Source organism: Erythrolamprus reginae, chromosome 2, assembly GCF_031021105.1.
Source record: "Erythrolamprus reginae isolate rEryReg1 chromosome 2, rEryReg1.hap1, whole genome shotgun sequence".
In the NCBI taxonomy this organism is placed as follows: domain Eukaryota; kingdom Metazoa; phylum Chordata; class Lepidosauria; order Squamata; family Dipsadidae; genus Erythrolamprus; species Erythrolamprus reginae.
The window spans coordinates 27416685-27437342 of NC_091951.1; the positions used below are offsets into that span (position 1 = coordinate 27416685).

Consider the following 20658-nt stretch of genomic DNA (forward strand, 5'->3'; position numbering starts at 1 on the left):
AACACTAAAAACCCCATTATTAAAAGCAAACAAACATACAAACATTCCATGTATAAACTGTATAGGCCCGGGGGAGATGTGTCAGTTCCCCCATGCCTGACGGCAGAGATGGGTTTTAAGGAGCTTGCGAAAGGCAAGGAGGGTGGGGGCAGTTCTAATCTCTGGGGGGAGCTGGTTCCAGAGGGTTGGGGCCGCCACAGAGAAGGCTCTTCTCCTGGGTCCCGCCAAGCGACATTGTTTAGTCGAGGGGACCTGGAGAAGGCAAACTCTGTGGGACCTAACCGGTCGCTGGGATTCGTGCAGCAGAAGGCAGTCCTGGAGATATTCTGGTCCAATGCCATGAAGGGCTTTATAGGTCATAACCAACATTTTGAATTGTGCCCGGAAATTGATCGGCAACCAATGCAGACTGCGGAGTGTTGTTGTAACATGGGCATATCTAGGAAAGCCCATGATTGCTCTCGCAGCTGCATTCTGCACGATTTGAAGTTCCCGAACACTTTTCAAAGGTAGCCCCATGTAGAGAGCATTACAGTAGTTGAACCTCGAGGTGATGAGGGCACGAGTGACTGTGAGCAGTGACTCCCGGTCCAGATAGGAGCACAACTGGTGCACCAGGCGGACCTGGGCAAACGCCCCCCTCGCCACAGCTGAAAGATGTTTCTCTAATGTGAGCTGTGGATCGAGGAGGACACCCAAGTTGCGGACCCTCTCTGAGGGGGTCAATAATTTCCCCCCCAGGGTTATGGACAGACAGATGGAAATGTCCCTGGGAGGCAGGACCCACAGCCACTCCGTCTTCTCAAGGTTGAGTTTGAGTCTGTTGACACCCATCCAGACCCCAACAGCCTCCAGGCACTGGCACATCACTTCCACTGCTTCGTTGACTGGACATGGGGTGGAGATGTACAACTGGGTATCATCCGCATACTGATGATACCTCACCCCATGCCCTTGGATGATCTCACCCAGTCCTATACTCTGAAAAATACAGTAAGTCCTCACCCTTTCCTCCTCCCAACTCCTCATTATTCTTAGGGGTTTAGGTGAGTTTCTAAGTGGGATTTTCAGAGGTTGAGTATGGAAACAATTGCAAGGAAACAACCTCCAAGGACCCCTTGAAAGAGAGAAACTCACCTGCAGTGACAGCATCAATAGAGACCGGTCCAAACTGTTTCTTCCCAGAGACACCATAGAGGCTGAACTTGTATTTGTGGGAAGGTATTAAGTTAGAGATGAAAACCGTCCGGGAGTCCACAGGAACAGGAACGGTTTGAGGGTTCCCTTGGTCGTCTTTGTAGCGGATGAGAAAAGAGTCAAATTTCCCAGACGAGATAGTCCACGAAAGGCGGACAGAGTCATTGGTGACTTCAGAGATGGAAAGATCCCCCAGTTTGGGTATTGCCCTAAAGTCCTTCCCTTGAGCTGGAAGAAATAAAAATACAAAATATCTATGGAGATTCTTGGTCATCCGGGTCACGTTTGTTCCAAAGATGCTTTTTCCCCCCCGAGAGGTGACTGGAGTCCTCTGGGAGTAGGGTGGCATATAGGTCCAAATAATAAATATAACTCTGCATTAGCAATAGGAAGGGCATCGGGCCAGTAAACATTTAACTCCATTCAGTTGCCCAGACTCTAGCCCTCAAGGGACTATGGGTTTGTTAAAAAGATGATTTATTGTATGTATAAATCTGCATACATGATAGCTAGAAAAAAACCTTGAAAGGAAATAATGAGCTGGAGAGAGAAGGATTTTATTTTTCCACTTAAAGAAATTGGAGTCTCTGACCTGTGACAGCTTCAGTAGAGATGGGACCGAATCGTTTCTGTTGAGAGATGCCGTAGAGGTTGAACGTATATCTGTGGGAGGGCACCAAATTGGAAATCACCACATCCTGGGTGTTGCTGTCCATCGGCAACATCTGGGGATTGCCATCTGCATCTCTGTACTCAATGCTGAAGGATTCAAATTTTCCAGTCAGGACCCGCCAGGTCAGACGGAGAGATGTGTCAGAGATGTCGGAAACAGAGAGTTTCCCCAGCTTGGGTTGAGGAGCAACTTGCAGCCCTGAAGGCTTGGGGACTAAAGAAAAACAAAACAAAATAAAACAAAACATAAATTCAGATGGATGCTCCAAGCAAAAAACCCCCCCACCACCCTCTTTGGTGAAAAAACAATACTGGCTACATAGCCAATTTCAAAAGCCGCTACAAAAACTTATGCTAACAAATAAAGACTGAATGCACCAATTATCATATCAATCAAGAGAAAAACCTCCTGCACATGAAATTCAACCGTGCAATTTTGTAAACAATAAACTTAAAGAGATGAGAACCATCCCACCCCTAAAAGGACCTAACAATAAAGACTGTAATGATGAAACCATTAAAGCCAACCTTTTAAACACATTCTTCAGCTCAGTTTTTGTAAACAGCAACAACTTTTGTCCAATATTTCCTAGTTGAACCACAAACAATCACAATAATCTAATACACACCGATTACACAGAAGACAACATTGCAAAGGCACTACCCAATCTAAAGCCATCTCTATCTATTGGACCAGAAGGACTATGTGCCTACTTCTTAAAAAAACTTTCCACTTCCCTAGCAGAACTATAATTTTTTATAATTTTTGATAAATCTTTCAGGACCAGCTCCCTACCCAACCTATAGTCACTAGCCACGGTCATCCCTATCTTCAAAAAGGGAGAACCCCAGCATAGTTGAAAATTACAGACCAATCTGTTTATGTTGTGTCAACTGCAAAGTCATGGAATTAATCATTAACCAATACATTAACTTCCACTTAGAGACAAACAACCTACTCTCTAACAATCAGTTTGATTTCAGAAAAAAATTATTCTGCAATCTACAATTTCTACACTGTAAAAACATATGGACTACATAACTTGATCAGGGCAAAACAACAGATGCAATCAACATACTTCTGCAAAGCCTTTGACTCAGTGGAACACAACAAACTAAAAGTAAAATACAGTGATACCTTGTCTTACAAACTTAATTGGTTCTGGGATGAGGTTCTTAAGGTGAAAAGTTTGTAAGATGAAACAATGTTTCCCATAGGAATCAATGGAAAAGCGATTAATGCGTGCAAGCCCAAAATTCACCCCTTTTGCCAGCCGAAGAGCCCGTTTTTGCGCTGCTGGGATTCCCCTGAGGTTCCCCTCCATAGGAAACCCCACCTCCGGACTTCCGTGTTTTTGCGATGCTGCAGGGGAATCCCAGCATTGCAAAAATGAGCACTTTGCTGGCAACGGAAGTCCGAAGGTGGGGTTTCCAAGCGAAGGGAGCATCAGTGAAATTGCAGCATTGCAAAAACACTGAAGTCCTCGAAACCCCACCTCTGGACCTCTGTGTTTTTGCGATGCTGCAATTTCACTGAGGCTCCCCTCGCTGGGAAACCCCACCTCCGGACTTCCGTTGCCAGTGAAGCACTCGTTTTTGCACTGCTGGTATTCCCCTGCTGGTATTCCCCTGCAGAAGTCCGAAGGTGGGGTTTCCCATGGAGGGGAGCCTCAGGGGAATCCCAGCAGCGCAAAAACAGGTGCTTTGGCTGGCAACGGAAGTCTGGAGGCGGGGCATCCCAGCGGTGGCAGTGGGTTTGTAAGATGAAAATAGTTTGTAAGAAGAGGCAAAAAAAAATCTTAAATCCCGGGTTTGTATCTTGAAAAGTTTGTATGACGAGGCGTTTGTAAGACGAGGTATCACTGTATTATGGCATTTCTGGACCTCTGCACCAATGGATTACTGCATTCCTGTCAAAAGACAAGTGGTCAAAATAGGAAACACTTTAACAAACCCTGTACCTGTTAACAGCGGTGTGTTTTAGGACCAACAGTAGTATTTTAGGACCAACTTTCTTTATTCTTTACATAAATGGCCTTTGTGATAACATAAAAAGCAATTATGTCCTCTTCGCAGATGATGTAAACTATTCAACATCACTGACAAAGCCATTATTCTTCAAAAAGACCTTGACTATGTATCAGACAAATAAGCAGCAACTTCAAATCTCAAGCAACAAATGCTCAGTCTTATACATTGGCAAAAATAATCAGAACACAAAATACAAACCAGATGATCACGATCTTGTTGACGATCCTCACTCAGAGAAGGACCTTGGAATACTCATCTCTACTGATTTAAGTGCCAGAGCCCACTGCAACAGCATTGCTAAGAAGGCATTAAGAGTAATTAACCTAATCTTGTATAGCTTCTGCTCTGGTAATATTGTACTCCTAACCAGAGCATATAAAATATTTGTTAGACCAATACTCAAATACAGCTCATCTGTCTGGAACTCACACTACCTATCGGACATTAATACAATTTTAATACAATTGAGACTGTCCAGAGCTATTTCACAAGATGAGTACTACTCGCTTCCATTTGCAACAGAATAACTTATGCCATCAGACTTAAAATTTTGGGCCTAGAAAATTTAGAACTACGCTGCCTTTAATCTGACCTAAGTGTAGCACACAAAATTATATGCTACAGTGTCCTACCTATCAATGACTACTTCAGCTTCAACCACAACAATACACGAGCTTGCAATATTTATTTATTTATTTATTGGATTTATATGCCGCCCCTCTCCGGCTAACAACAATCATAAAACAGCGTACAATAATAATCCAATACTAAAAACGATTAAAAACCCCTTAATATAAAAAACCAAACATACATACAGACAGACCATGCATAAAAGTGTAAATGCCTAGGGGGAAAGGGAATCTTAATTCCCCCATGCCTGGTGGCAGAGGTGGGTTTTAAGTAGCTTATGAAAGGCAAGGAGGGTGGGGGCAATTCTAATCTCTGGGGGGAGTTGGTTCCAGAGGGCCAGGGCCGCCACAGAGAAGGCTCTTCCCCTGGGTCCCGCCAACTTAATGTAAACCACTACAAACCTGATTGGAAAAAAAATGACTTCAGCAACAGAGTGATCAATGCCTGGAGTAATTTACCTGACTCTGTAGTTTCTTCCCCAAATCCCTATAACTTTAATCTTAAACTGTCCACCATTGACCTCCCCCCCATTCCTAAGAGGTCTGTAAGAGTGCACCAGGGTGTCTACAATCCCTGTCCTAGAGTCCCCATGCATTCATAAAATATCATGTACTCTAAGCCAGCGTTTCCCAACCGGTGTGCCGCGGCACACTGGTGTGCCGCGAGACACGGTCAGGTGTGCCGCGAAGCTCCTAGGGAAGCTCCAGCTGGGCGGGGCGCTGCCGGTGCCGGACCGCCCGTGCCTCCGACCTGGAGCTCCCACTCACAACTTTTCCCCCGGCTACTGCCCGATGCCGCTGCGGCTTCAGCTCCTTGGGACGAAAGCGCTCCCAGCCAGGGGGCTGCGAGAGGGGCAGGGCGGGCTTTCCCGAAACGGACGGAGAAAGCCCTCTCTCACAGCCCCCTGGCTGGGAGCGCTTTCGCTGTGAGAGAGGGCTTTCTCCAGCCGTTTCGGGAATGCCCGCCCCGCCCCTCTCTCACACGCGCCGCTCCCCTTTTCTCTCAGCCCTCGCTGGCTTTGCTTCTCAATCCCTCCCTCCTTCCGTCTTTCCTTCCCCTCAGCCGTTCTGTCTGGGGGTCTCCCGCTCTTCCCTTCCCCGCCTCCCAGGCTTTGCCTTCGCCACCCCCACCCTTTTTTGGTTGACAAGGAGTCCTTTGCCGCATCCCGCAGTTCGCACTCGGCTCGAGGCCGCTTTCCCTGGCTGCGCTCGGAACCGACAGGGCGCTGCTCTTTCTCTCTTTCACTCTCTCCCGTGAGGCGGGGGAAGGGGAAAAAAAAAGCAAAACCCCCCCCTTCTTGCAGCGTGCCCCCGCTCGTCCCTTCAGCAGCGAGGGAGGGAAGTCAGAGGGCGAGGGAGCGAGGGAGCGCTCTTGTCCTCGGTGCCCTCTGCAGCCTGCCTTCCTTCTTCTTTGCCACCGCTGAGGGACAGAGAGAAAGATAGAAAGGAAAGAGTGAGGGAGAAATAGAAAGGAAAGAGGGAGGGAGGGAGGAAAGAGGGAGGGAGAGATAGAAAGAAAAGAGATAGAAAGGAAAGAGGGAGGGAAGAAAGAGGGAGGGAGAGATAGAAAGGAAAGAGGGAGGGAGAGATAGAAAGGAAAGAGGGAGGGAGGAAAGGGAGGGAGAGATTGAAAGGAAAGAGGGAGGGAGAGATACAATGGAAAGAGGGAGGGAGGAAAGAGGGAGGGAGAGATAGAAAGGAAAGAGGGAGGGAGAGATAGAAAGGAGGGAGAGGGGGGTAGTAGGATAGGAAGAGGGAAAAGGAAGGGCTTGGAGAAAGGCAGGGGGAGAGAAAGATAGAAAGGAAAGAGGGAGGGAGAGATACAAAGGAAAGAGGCAGGAAGAAATACAAAGGAAAGAGGGAGGGAGGAAAGAGGGAGGGAGAGATAGAAAGGAAGGAGGGAGGGAGGAAAGAGGAAGGGAGACATAGAAGAGATAGCAAGAGAGACAGAGAAAGAGAGAGAAAGAGAGATAGCAAGAGAGAGAAAGAGAGACAGAGAGAGAGAGAAAGAAAGAGATAGCAAGAGACAGAGAAAGAGAGAGAGAGAAAGAGATAGCAAGAGAGACAGAGAAAGAGAGAGAGAAAGAGATAGAGAGAGAAAGAAAGAGACATAGCAAGAGAGACAGAGAAAGAGAGAGAAAGAGAGAGAATGAAAGAGAGATAGCAAGAGAGGCAGAGAGAGAGCAAGGGAGAGAGAAAGACATAGAGGGAGGGAAGGAGGGAGAGAGAAAGAGAGCAAAAAAGAGAGGAAGAAAGAAAGAAAGAAAGAGGGATGGAGAGAGAAAGAAGGGAAGGAAGGGGGAGAAAGAGGAAGGGAGAAATAGAGTGAAATGGAGGAAGATATTTTTTTTTTGTCCAAACTTTTCTTTAACCCCCCCGCCCCACCTGTTCAGTGTTCCCCAGGATTTTGAAAATATGAATAATGTGCCGCGGCTCAAAAAAGGTTGGGAAACACTGCTCTAAGCCATGCTTATACTTCTTATATATTCATATTAATGTTTATATTTTGTCTGTACTCTTATAAACACATACATACATACATACATACATACATACATACATACATACATACATACATGAAATCAAAAGCAGGAGCCCAGACCAGAGGTATGAGCTCTGGGGAGAAAGGAGAGTTTACCTTAGACAACTTGTGATAAGTCTGCCAAGAAAATATTTGTGTATTTGTTAATAGTGCTTGTTACATCACTGCACCCGAGACTGTATTAATACATTTATTTCGGAAGACATAACATAGACTAGTTCTCTCCAACAATCAATTCCTAACAAGGGCAACGGCTAATCCATTGCCCTATTTATACCTTTTCTTAACGCGGGAACTTTTTCTGACAACTGTTTATTTTTAGCGGCAACTTAAACTTAACCAATCAGTGATTTTCCCTTTATTTCTTTTAAACAAGCATAACACTGCTTATATCAATGTTTCTCAACCATAACAACTTTCAGGATGTGTAGCCTTCAAGTCCCAGAATTCCCTAGCCAAAATAGTAATAAAAAGTGTGACATTGATTTTACATTTTTTTTTCATTTTTCCAAATATCTTCAATTTATAGCAAACCATTTTTATTTCAAAGGCTGAGAGGCCACGAAATAAATGATAAACAATGAGATAAACAAGCATGAAACAGCCATATTTGGCCTTCTCCAAGCCAAAGTTGTCCTTGCTTTAATTTGTCACTTAACTCTTAAAGTTATATATCACTTCACAGTGATTTACAGTTCTCTGTAAGCGGTTTACAGAGTCAGCCTATTGCCCGCAACAATTTTACACATCTCGGAAGGATGGAAGGCTGAGTCAACCTTGAGCCTGGTGAGATTCCACCTGCCAGATTGTAGGCAGCCAGCAGTCAGCAGAAATAGCTGCAGTACTTCAATCTAACCACTGCGCTACTGCGGCTTTTCTAGTAGCACCAATGTGAAGTTTAAACCAGAAACGGTCAATGTGCTTTTGAGATTTTATTTATTTATTTTATTTATTTTTTATTGATTGATTTTGTCCATTACACAATGAGGGTTATATTGGGTATACATATAGTAAATATATAATGAAGGTTATAGAGGATATACTCATAGAAAAATATATCTAGGAAAGAATAGAAGAGAAGAAATAAGAATAAAATAGAAACATAGAAACATAGAAGACTGACAGCAGAAAAAGACCTCATGGTCCATCTAGTCTGCCCTTATACTATTTCCTGTGTTTTATCTTAGGATGGATATATGTTTATCCCAGGCATGTTTAAATTCAGTTACTGTGGATTTACCAACCACGTCTGCTGGAAGTTTGTTCCAAGGATCTACTACTCTTTCAGTGAAATAATATTTCCTCACGTTGCTTTTGATCTTTCCCCCAACTAACTTCAGATGGTGTCCCCTTGTTCTAGTGTTCACTTTCCTATTAAAAACACTTCCCTCCTGAACCTTATTTAACCCTTTAACATATTTAAATGTTTCGATCATGTCCCCCTTTTTCCTTCTGTCCTCCAGACTATACAGATTGAGTTCATTAAGTCTTTCCTGATACGTTTTATGCTTAAGACCTTCCACCATTCTTGTAGCCCGTCTTTGGACCCGTTCAATTTTGTCAATATCTTTTTGTAGGTGAGGTCTCCAGAACTGAACACAGTATTCCAAATGTGGTCTCACCAGCGCTCTATATAAGGGGACCACAGTCTCCCTCTTCCTGCTTGTTATACCTCTAGCTATGCAGCCAAGCATCCTACTTGCTTTTCCTACTGCCCGACCACACTGGGAAGGAAAGAAGACATCAAGGAAAGAATAGAGGAAATATAGGAAAAGAAGAATGGTATAGGAGATATAGGAGAGCAATAGGACAGGGGACGGAAGGCACTCTAGTGTACTTATGCATGCCCCTTACTGACCTCTTAGGAATCTGAAAAGGCCAATCATGGATAATCTAAGGGTAAAGTGTTGGAGGTTTGGGAAATGTCGTTTTGTCTCAGGAAGGAGAAGCATTGTAGAAAGAACAGAAACTTCTAATAGGCTGCAACTGACCTGTAACAGCCTCCACGGATATGGGGCCCAGACGCTTGCGACGGGAGACCCCGTAAAGGTTGAACTTGTATCGGTGTGAAGGGACCAAGTCATGGAAGCGGAGCAATCGCAAACCTCCATCTACAGGCAACGCATGGGATTTGCCTGCGGCATCCCGGTACTGGATAATGAAAGAGTCGAAATTCCCAGATTCCACAGTCCAGATCAGAAGAAGGGATTCCGAGGTGATATTATGAGCTGACAAGGTCCCCAGTTTAAGTGGTTGGGTGCCTTGGCCTGGAAGAGAGAAGGAAGACAATCCAGATTGAAAATATAACAGTGCTGGTTTTCGTGTGAACAATTATACAGGGGAATACCAAAGTACCCTTGTTTGGGATTTGGGTGGGTTGATTTTGTCACTTTTAAAAATACTGTATACACCAATGATAGATAGATAGATAGATAGATAGATAGATAGATAGATAGATAGATAGATAGATAGATAGATAAAGATGATAGATAGATAGATAGACAGACAGACAGACAGACAGACACACAGACACACAGACACACAGACAATAATTAATTTTATTTGACTTCTATGCCACCCAATCTCAAAGGATTCAAGGTGGCTTACAACAACATAAAAATACAGTCAGTAAAAAAGAAGTCAAATATAAATATTAAAACTATAACCCCAGTTAAAAAACCCATTAAAATCCTCATTTCTCTCTCTCTAAAAAATAGAGAGAGAGAGAGGAGAGAGACAGAGAGATGAAAGGGAGGGGGACAGGGAGAGAGAGAGAGACAGAGAGAGAGAAGGAGGGAGAGCGAAAACAACAAAATCAATACAATTGAAAAAAGTAAGGTTACGGACCAGATCTGTGCAAATTTTATTTGAAAAAACAATAGCTGCGGCTGCACCGTAAAATTCAATTTTTAAATTGTTAGGTTGATTGATATTTGGATCTTCATTAATCTGGGAAGTAAATGAACATTATACTCTAAATTCATTTACTGAATTTAGGTTGCTTGCTTCCAAGAAATGTAATATCATATCCGCCAGCCTATCTCGCTCTGTCTCGCTGTCACTTTGTCTCTGCCTCTGTGTTTCTCTGTTTCTCTGTCTCTCTGTGTCTCTTCTCTGTCTGTCTGTCTTTCTCCCTGCCCCCAACCACTGTTGACAATATTAGGAATATTGGCCCAAATTCACAGTCTTCCAATTTCTGTAAGATCTTTCTCTAGTACAGTGTTCCCTCGATTTTTGCGGGTTCGAACTTCGCCTATACCACGTTTTTTCAAAAAAATATTAATTAAAAAATGCTTCACGTTTTTTTCCCTATACCACGTTTTTCCCTGCGCGATGACGTCATACAACATCGCCAAACTAATAATTTTTGCAAATAAATAACAAAAAAAATAATTATTGTTAATAAATAATTATGTTTATAAATATCAGGATTACTAAGTGTCTTATTCAATGGTGAATACCAGTAATAATGGTGAGTAAATTGTTGTTAAGGGAATGGGAAATGGTAATTTAGGGGTTTAAAGTGTTAAGGGAAGGCTTGTGATACTGTCCGTAGTCAAAAATTGTGTATTTACTTCCACATCTCTACTTCGCGGAAATTCAACTTTCGCGGGCGGTCTCGGAACGCATCCCCTGCGAAAATAGAGGGAACACTGTATATTACTGTTGTACCATGTAAGTCACAACTGGAAAAGATTGTGGCCTCTGATTTCCACAAATAAATAAACAAAAATATAACCAATAAACACCATTGTCAAGTTCCCCAAAGCCCAGTTTCCCTCTAACCTGTGACGGCATTGGTAGAAATGGGACCAAGGCGTTTGCGCCCAATCAGGCCATACAGGTTGAACTTGTATCTGTGAGAAGGAGACAGGTTGGTGACGGTGATGTCCCGTGAAGTGCCATTTAGGGGCAGGACTTGGGGCTTCCCCTCAGAGTCCTTGTATTGCAGCAAGAAAGAATCAAAGTTCCCAGCCGCCACGGTCCAGAACAAATCCACCGAGTCGCTGGTGACCTGAGCGATGGAGAGATCTCCTAGCTGGGGCTGAATGGCCCTTTCCTCTTCAGATACCTCTGCAGAAGAGAAGGATGAAGAAGAAAACAGATGCCTGTCAAACTTTAAATTACATAAATGTTTAGGCCGGTTGTAGCCCCCTCAGCTTGAGTGCATCAGGCAGGAGGCCAATATGAAAAACCTGGGAGCAGAAAAGGTTTTGAGAAGAGGTCAAATGAAATTGTACCTGACGTACTTTTCTTTTTCCCCAAAGGACAACTGGACCTGTTTTTCCTTGAAAATATTCTACCTGTCAATTACTACTTCAGCTTCAACAGCAACAACACAAGAGCACGCAACAGATTCAAACTTAATATTAACCGCTCCAAACTTGTCTGTAAAAAATACGACTTCAGCAACCGAGTTGTTGAAGCGTGGAACTCATTACTGGACTCAGTAGTGTCAACCTCTAACCCCCAACATTTCTCCCTTAGACTATCCACGATTGACCTCTCCAGGTTCCTTAGAGATCAGTAAGTGCACCAGTGTGCCTTCTGTCCCCTGTCCAATTGTCTCTCCTTATCTCATTTATCTTTTCTTCCTTTCAAATTTGTTCACCTATACTTTTATATCTTTTCTTCTATTCATTTATTTAGTTATATTACTACATATCTATTCTCTTCAATGTGTACTATGTATTGGAATTAATAATTAATAATTAATAATTAATAATTAATAATTAATAATTAATAATTAATAATTAATAATTAATAATTAATAATTAATAATTAATAATTAATAATTAATAATTAATAATTAATAATTAATAATTAATAATTAATAATTAATAATTAATAATTAATAATTAATAATTAATAATTAATAATTAATAATTAATAATTAATAATTAATAATTAATAATTAATAATTAATAATTAATAATTAATAATTAATAATTAATAATTAATAATTAATAGAATAACTGAATAACTGAATAACTGAATAACTGAATAACTAACTAACTAACTAACTAACTAACTAACTAACTAACTAACTAACTAACTAACTAACTAACTAACTAACTAAATAAATAAATAAATAAATAAATTTCACTTTTCACCCAAGGAGTTTCTTCAGTTCTGACCAAATGATGGAGTGTGAAAGGATTGCTATTCCTTGCAATCATCTGGTCGTTAGCACTTGTTCTGAGAGCCGTTGAGGCCACTTGGAGGTTTACCTGTAACTTCAGGGTCACCTGAGTGGTCCAAATGGATGTGGAGCCTTTTTAGAATTGCTGAAAGGACTGTGTTGTAAACCGGAGGTAGATGGTCTTGTACAGTAATGGGCTGCCAAAATTTTTACTGCCACACTGTGGGTGTGGCTTATTTTGTGGGTGTGGCTTAATGGTCATGTGATTGGGTAGGAGTGGTTTGCCGGTCATGTGATCTGGTGGGAGTGGCTTGAATGATCATCATCGTTCAAGTGAACTGTTAAGTCCTTGACTTACAACCTTACCAGTGTTGCTCGTTGGGGTGACAATTTGCCTTGCGTTTCCCGTGCTCTACTTCCTGGGTCGCCCCCTCCCCGCCTCAGGCTGGGTAGCTAGGCGAACGGGTGCTGCCAGAAGCATAAATGCTGCCAGCGCCGCTTCCACCCACGCCTTCTGCTTGCACCTCAGGCGGGAGGTGGCCACGTGAGGCTGGAGGGGAGCCGGGCAGGAGAGAGGGAAGCTTGTCCGAGGCCAGGAAGAAGGAAAGAGGAAAAAAGCAAGGAGCGCAGGCGCAGCAGCAGCAGGGGGGGAAAAGGAGAGGCGAGCTGAGACCAGTAATCCAGGAAGTGACAGCCGCTGATCAGCTGGAGCTGTGCATCTTCATTTCCACTGGTGGAACTGCGTTCCACCCCATCCTGCCTGCTGCCCACCCCTGGTCTTGTAGTCCCCCACCAATGCCACTCTGTTCAGAGAGGGATGTTCAGCCTTAATTTAGATGGTCTCTTGTCCAAAATGTGGATTTCGCTGTCTTCAAATGAGTGACCTTTGTCATTCAAATGCTGATGAATCCTGACAGGCCAAGTTGGGGCCTCAACGGCCTCTCAGAAAGAGTCCTAAAGACCGAATGACTGCAAGGGATATAAATCCTTCTATCCTCCACCATTCAGTTACAGCTGAAGAAGCTTCCTGGCTGAGAAGCAAAACATCTTCAAGGAAAAACACAACCCAGTTGCCTTTTTGGGGGAAAAAAAGCGTCTGAATCTCCACAGACAACAAAATTGTATAATTCCAGGGTTTGAAAAGTCAGGATGCTATAGCGATTTGAAGGGATAAAATTAACATTTTTTTACAACTGTGAGCTGCCCAGAGTCATTGAGGGCACCGAAATCCATTGGAGCCGGGGTGGCGCAGCAGGTAGAGTGCTGTACTGCAGGCCACTGAAGCTGACTATAGATCTGAAGGTCAGCGGTTCAAATCTCATCACCGGCTCAAGGTTGACTCAGCCTTCCATCCTTCCAAGGTGGGTAAAATGAGGACCCGGATTGTGGGGGCAATATGCTGGCTCTGTTAAAAAGTGCTATTGCTAGCATGTTGTAAGCCGCCCTGAGTCTAAGGAGGAGGGCGGCATAAAAATTGAATGAATGAATAAATAAATGAATAAATAAATAAATGAATAAATAAATGAATGAATGAATGAATGAATGAATGAATGAATGAATGAATGAATAAATAAATAAATAAATAAATAAATTGTATTTGTGCCCCTGTTAGAAATGTAGAAGAATAAAAGTAATTAGAAGACAATGTAGATAAGAATGTATATATGATGTAGATTCATCTGTAAATATGATTATGTATTTTTTTTAAAAAAATGGAAAAAATTAATAAATATATATTTAAAAAAAAAAAGAAATATAGAAGTGTGTTGGCCTAAATCAATGAGTCAATCCACCAGTCATTCACTGACCTGTCACAGTGTGAACTGAGTGAGGCCCAAGGTGCCTGAAGCCAGAAACTCCAAATATGTCAAATTCATACGCGTGTGAAGATGTGAGGTTGTAGAGGTGGAGGGAGCGCATGGCTCCGTCAACAGGTACCGTCTGGGAGTTGCCTGAAGCATCCTTGTACTGGATAATGAAAGAGTCAAAGCTTCCTTCCTGGACATTCCAAGAGAGGAGAAGGGAATCAGGGGTGACCTCAGAGACAGTGACATCTCCAAGCCTGGGCTGGTTGCTCTCGTGTATACTTTCCACTGGTTGTTTCTTTTCTTCAACCTGCCCAGATGTTTCGGCAGCTGCAAAAACAAAAGAGGAAGATGATGGAGGATCCCAAGGTATAACCTGTCACTCTGTGGGTTGACAGCCTCCAAAGACATCTAGAAACATCCAGTAGTTAAATAGTTAACTCTTGTTTGTTATTGTAGCTCCTCCCTTTCTATGATGTAATACTGCTTTCCTCACTTCCTTTCCTACACAGGAAGAGAAGGCTAGCAGACATCTTTCTATTCTAGTCTTTAAGATGTAAAGACATGCTTTTGCCTGCTCCAGGCATTATAATCATATAAAGTTAACTTCGTTATGAAGGTCTCCTTGTGGCTCAGTTCCATCGACCTCCGTGGTTAGTCTCATTTCAGCTCACGCGGGCTGATCCCACTTGAGCTCTTCCCACGACATAACCATCATGAAATTTTTTTGCCCCCCTGTTATGACCTAGGGTTTTAAAGTGAATCTGCTTTTCTCATTGACTTTTCTGGTCAGTACATTAAGTCAGTGATTTTCAACCTTTTTTGAGCCGCGGCACATTTTTTGCATTTACGAAACCCTGGGGCGCATTCCTCCCCTTCACTCTATTTCTTTCTCCCTCTCTCTTTCTCTTCCTTCCTCTTTCTTTATCTCTCTCTCTCTCCATCCCTCTTTCTTTCTCTTCCTTCCTTCCTCTCTTTTTTGCTCTCTTTCTCTCTCCCTCACTACCTCCCTCTATGTCTTTCTCTCTCTCCTTCTCTCCCTCTTTCTCTCTCTTGCTTTCTCTCTCTCTCTTTCTTTCTCTCTCTCTTTCTTTCTCTTGTTCTCTCTCTCTTGCTTTCTCTCTCTCTCTCTCTTTTTCTCTTTCTCTCTCTCTCGCTCTTTCTCTTTCTTGCTTTCTCTCTCTCTCTCTCTCTTGCTTTCTCTCTCTCCTGCTTTCTTTCTCTCTGAGCTTCGCGGCACACCTGACCATGTCTCGCGGCACACTAGTGTGCCACGGCACACTGGTTGAAAAACACTGCATTAAGTAACATGGTTTCATTAAGGAACATGGTTTGTTCAGTGAATCTGGTTTCTTCATTGACTTTTCTGGTCAGAATCAGTGAAGGGCTGCTGCCTGGATGGGGGGGGGGGGACACTTTATGGCCAGTATAAATGGAGCTGCACATGCAACTCCAGCTGACCAGCAGCTGGGCACAAGCACCTGGCGTGAGATTTGCTTCCTGCAGATGTGCAGGAAGTAAAATCTCGCGCGAGCACATGTGCAACTGCGAGATTACAGCATTTTTGCCATTTTATTGCTTCTGCAAATGGTGGGGGGGGATGTCATCCAGGAAGTGGAAATGAAGTTGTGCACGCAGTTCCAGCTGACTGGTGGCTGGGCATGCCCACCCACCCACCGCCTGCACACCTACAAACACCATCCACAAAATACAATGTAACAAATCTAATATTAAAAGAAAGTATCTAAAAAACCGTCATTTAAAAAAGCATACAACACAAACATACCATACATGAACTCTATAAGCCTGGGGGAGATGTCTCAATTCCCCCATGCCTGGTGATATAGGTGGGTCTTAAGCAATTTACGAAAGGCAAGGAGGGTGGGGGCCGTTCTGATCTCTGGGGGGAGTTGATTCCAGAGGGTCGGGGCCGCCACAGAGAAGGCTCTGCCCTGAGGCCTGCCAGACGACATTGTTTAGTCAATGGGACCCGGAGAAGGCCAACTCTGTGGGACCTTATCTGCTGCTGGGATTCGTGCGGCAGAGGACGGTCCAGGAGATAGTCTGGTCCGATGCCATGTAGGGCTTTATAGGTCATTACCAACACTTTGAATTGTGACCGGAAACTGATTGGCAGCCAATGCAAGCCACAGAGTGTTGGAGAGATGTGGGCAAATCTAGGTGACCCCACAATAGCTCTCGCGGCCGCATTCTGCACGATCTGAAGTTTCCGAACACTTCAAAGGTAGCCCCATGTAGAGAGCGTTGCAGTAGTCGAATCTCAAGGTAATGAGGGCATGAGCGACTGTGAGCAATGACTCCCTGTCCAAATAGGGCCACAACTGGTGCATCAGGCGAACCTGTGCAAACGCCCACTTTGCCACAGCCGAAAGATGATGTTCCAAAGTCAGCTGTGGATCGAGGAGGACGCCCAAGTTGCAGACCCTCTCCGAGGGGGGGGCAGTAATTCCACCCCCCAGAGTAATAGACAGACAGATGGAATTGTCCTTGGGAGGCAAAACCCACAGCCACTCCGTCTTGTCCGGGAATGCCTACGACCTGGAGGCATCCGGGCATAGAAAGGTAAGTGCAGCCCTTCACTGGTCAGAATGTCACAAAAGGGGATCATGTGATCCCCCAGGACACCACAACCGTAATAATTATGAGTCGCAGTGGCACAGTGGTTAGAGTGCAGTACTGCAGGCTACCTCTGCTGATCACAAGCTGCCACTAGTTCGACAGTTCAATTCTCACTTGCTCAAGGTTGACTTGGTCTTCCATCCTTCCGAGGTCTGGGGTAAAATGAGGACCCAGAATGTTGGGGGACAATATGCTGACTCTGTAAACTGCTTAGAGCAGGCTGTAAAGTACTGTGAAGTGGTATATAGGTCTAAGTGTTATTGCTATAAGAATCTTACTATTCATCTTACTAAACATAGAAACATAGAAGTCTGAAGGCAGAAAAAGACCTCATGGTCCATCTAGTCTGCCCTTATACTATTTTCTGTATTTTATCTTAGGATGGATATATGCTTATCCCAGGCATGTTTAAATTCGGTTACTGTGGATTTACCAACCACGTCTGCTGGAAGTTTGTTCCAAGGATCTACTACTCTTTCAGTAAAATAATATTTTCTCATGTTGCCTTTGATCTTTCCCCCAACTAACTTCAGATTGTGTCCCTTTGTTCTTGTGTTCACTTTCCTATTAAAAACACTTCCCCCCTGGACCTTATTTAACCCTTTAACATATTTAAAGGTTTCAATCATGTCCCCCTTTTCCTTCTGTCCTCCAGACATTCCTATTCCTATAAGAACGAGCCAGTTGCCAAGCATTTGAATTTTGATTGCATGACCATGCTGCAATGGTCGTAAGTGTGCAAAAACAGTCACATCACTTTTCCCCAGTGCTTTTGTAACTTAGGATGGTCACTAAATGAACTGCTGGAGGGCTACCCGTGACCAAATTTCAGCTCATAAGGATGAGAAACTTGGGTTTTTTTAAAAATGGAAGTTTTGAGTGATGAAATGCCTGAAAGGAAACCACCAAGCTCAGAGAACATGGAGAGCCCCTCACTGATTGTATCCCTCCCACCTTCCCAGCCCCCCCCCATAATAATAGTTGTTGCTAACCTGTTGTGACCACTAGGGCAGAAATCGGCCCAAGACGCTGTTTTCCAAAGACACCATAAAGATTGAACTTGTACTTGTGAGAAGGGGATAGATTGGAAATGATGACATCACGGAGGTCTCCTCTTAAAGGAAGCGCTTGGGGCCTTCCGTCAGCATCTTTGTACTGGACTGAGAAAGAATCGAAGCTTCCCTCTGGGACAGTCCATGATAACTTGGCTGAATGACTGGTGACCTCTGGGACGGAGAGCACACCCAAGCGGGGCCTGATTCCAGCGGAGACCTCCTGGTCCACCTCTCCAGGCACACCTGAGGGCTTCTCATTGTCTGCTGGTGCTAGAGAGGAAAGAAATATGGCTGAGTGAGAGAGGGAGAGGCCGATGCTGAGGTTCTATTAGTTCATAAAATTATCTATCTATCTGTCTGTCTGTCCGTCCGGACCTACCTACCTACCTACCTACCTATCTTTTTTTAAAAAAAATAATTAAATAAACTTTATTGATTTTCTTAAAATTGACAAACATACAAACACACATTTAACATAAAATTGGGGTTGCAGATACCCCGCTTGTTGAAGAAGTCAAATTGCATTACAGAAAAAAGAATACATTATTAATATGTTAAGTCAACTTTAAGTGAAAAGAAGAAATTTTATATTACCTTATTATGAAAACAAAACAAAACATAAACTTCATATCTTAGCAAAGTACAAACACAAAAATTAAATCCTAACCATACTACTAATATGCATTTTTAATTCTTCTTTTTGTCTATCCATGTATACACTTTATTCCAAATCACATAAAATTCAGATTCTTCTTGGTTATCTAACCGTCTTGTCATCATATCCATTTCAGCGCAGTCTAATATTTTCTTAATAACCTCCTCCTCTTTGGGAATATCTTCCCCCTTCCAATTTTGCACATATACTATCCTGGCTGCTGTCGTTATATGAATAACTAAATGTAAAATGTCTTTCTTATATTTCTGTTTGTTTATACCTAGTAAGTAAAATTCCGGAGTTTTTTCTATCTCTTGCTTTATTATTTCTTTTATTATACTTTCTATCATTTTCCAATGTGTCTTAACTTCGCTACAGCTCCACCATTGATGATAATATGAACCTATTTCTTTTTTACACTTCCAGCACAATGGGGACATATTAGGGAACATTTTTGCAATTCTACTTGGTGGAAGATACCACCTATAAAACATCTTAATTTGATTTTCCTTTAGCGATACCAACTATCTATCTGTCTGTCTGTCTGTCTGTCTGTCTGTCTGTCTGTCTGTCTGTCTGTCTGTCTGTCTGTCTGTCTATCTATCTATCTATCTATCTATCTATCTATCTATCTATCTATCTATCTATCTATCTATCTATCTATCTATCTATCTATCTACCGTATCTATTTATCCATTGATCCATCCATCCATCCATCCATCCATCTGGTTCAAGAGGGCCGGGGCCGCCACAGAGATGGCTCATCCCCTAGGTCCCACCAGATGACACTGTTTGGTCGACGGGACCTGGAGAAGGCTTCAACTCCGAGTTCATGGAGAGGGGCAGCCTACAAATCCAATTAATAATAATAATAACTCCCAGAATTCTTGAGTTGTGCTGGCCACAAGTTATAAAGGGGCCATTTTCCCCCACTTCTGCTACTCACCTGTGACGGTACTGGCAGTGATCGGTCCAAAGCTTCTGCGTCCTGAGATGCCATACAGATTAAACTTGTACCTATGGGAAGGTAGTAGATAATAGATCACCACAGTGTTGGTCTCCTTGTCCACAGGAACCATTTTTGGTTTGTTTTCCGCATCTTTGTATTGGATCTGGAAGGAGTCAAAGGTCTCAGCAGGGATGTTCCAAGTGAGGCGGGCAGAGTTGCTGGTGACATCAGACACAGAGAGCTCCCCAAAACTGGGATTTGGAGATGGGCCTGGAGGTCCATTATCCTCTGTGCCCTGACTTGGAGATTGCAGACCTGTAAAAAAGAAAAAGGCAAGCGCTTCTTAAAAACCTCCAGTGTTAGGGGTAGTGATTTCTGACAGTCTCAAAATGGGTGAGCAGTGTGGTCGGGCGGTAGGAAAAGCAAGTAGGATGCTTGGCTGCATAGCTAGAGGTATAACAAGCAGGAAGAGGGAGATTGCGATCCCACTATATAGAGCGCTGGTGAGACCACATTTGGAGTACTGTGTTCAGTTCTGGAGACCTCGCCTACAAAAAGATATTGACAAAATTGAACGGGTCCAAAGACGGGCTACAAGAATGGTGGAAGGTCTTAAGCATAAAACGTATCAGGAAAGACTTCATGAACTCAATCTGTATAGTCTGGAGGACAGAAGGAAAAGGGGGGACATGATCGAAACATCTAAATATGTCAAAGGGTTAAATAAGGTTCAAGAGGGAAGTGTTTTTAATAGGAAAGTGAACACAAGAGCAAGGGGACACAATCTGAAGTTAGTTGGGGGAAAGATCAAAAGCAACGTGAGAAAATATTAATTTCACTGAAAGAGTAGTAGATCCTTGGAACAAACTTCCAGCAGACGTGGTTGGTAAATCCACAGTAACCGAATTTAAACATGCCTGGGATAAACATATATCCATCCTAAGATAAAATACAGGAAATAGTATAAGGGCAGACTAGATGGACCATGAGGTCTTTTTCTGCCGTCAGTCTTCTATGTTTCTATGTTGGTGTGCTGTCTGAATGTTACTTTTCCAAAGCCTAAGATCCTTCTCTTTCTCTGGAATCCTTTCCTCAAGCTATCGTGGTGTTTGCCCTCGGCCGTTATTGCAACATAAAGCTTCAGAGAGAATGATATATAGAATAACAGAGCTGGACGGGACCTTGGAGGTGATCTAGTCCTCAAGCTCAAGCAGGAGACCCTATACCAGTGATGGTGAACCTTTTTTCTCTCGGGTGCCAAAAGAGTGTGGGCGTGAGCTATCACGCATGTGCGAGTACCCACACCCATCATTCATGCGTGAGAGCCCACACCTCCGGAA

The 20658-nt window shown here is 43.3% G+C and overlaps 1 protein-coding gene across 2 annotated transcripts in view; it reads right to left on the reverse strand.

Moving 5' to 3' along the window:
- LOC139163009 (tenascin-X-like) overlaps positions 1 to 20658 on the reverse strand; it is a 178364-nt gene that overhangs the window by 28874 nt on the left and 128832 nt on the right. For both annotated transcript variants that reach the window (XM_070743897.1, XM_070743898.1), the window contains 7 exons: positions 19316 to 19633; positions 17652 to 17984; positions 14023 to 14349; positions 10858 to 11145; positions 9063 to 9338; positions 1790 to 2083; positions 1138 to 1425 (listed from right to left, as the gene is read on the reverse strand). In XM_070743897.1, the coding sequence (XP_070599998.1) occupies positions 1138 to 1425; positions 1790 to 2083; positions 9063 to 9338; positions 10858 to 11145; positions 14023 to 14349; positions 17652 to 17984; positions 19316 to 19633 (2124 nt within the window). The remainder of the gene's footprint in view (positions 1 to 1137; positions 1426 to 1789; positions 2084 to 9062; positions 9339 to 10857; positions 11146 to 14022; positions 14350 to 17651; positions 17985 to 19315; positions 19634 to 20658) is intronic.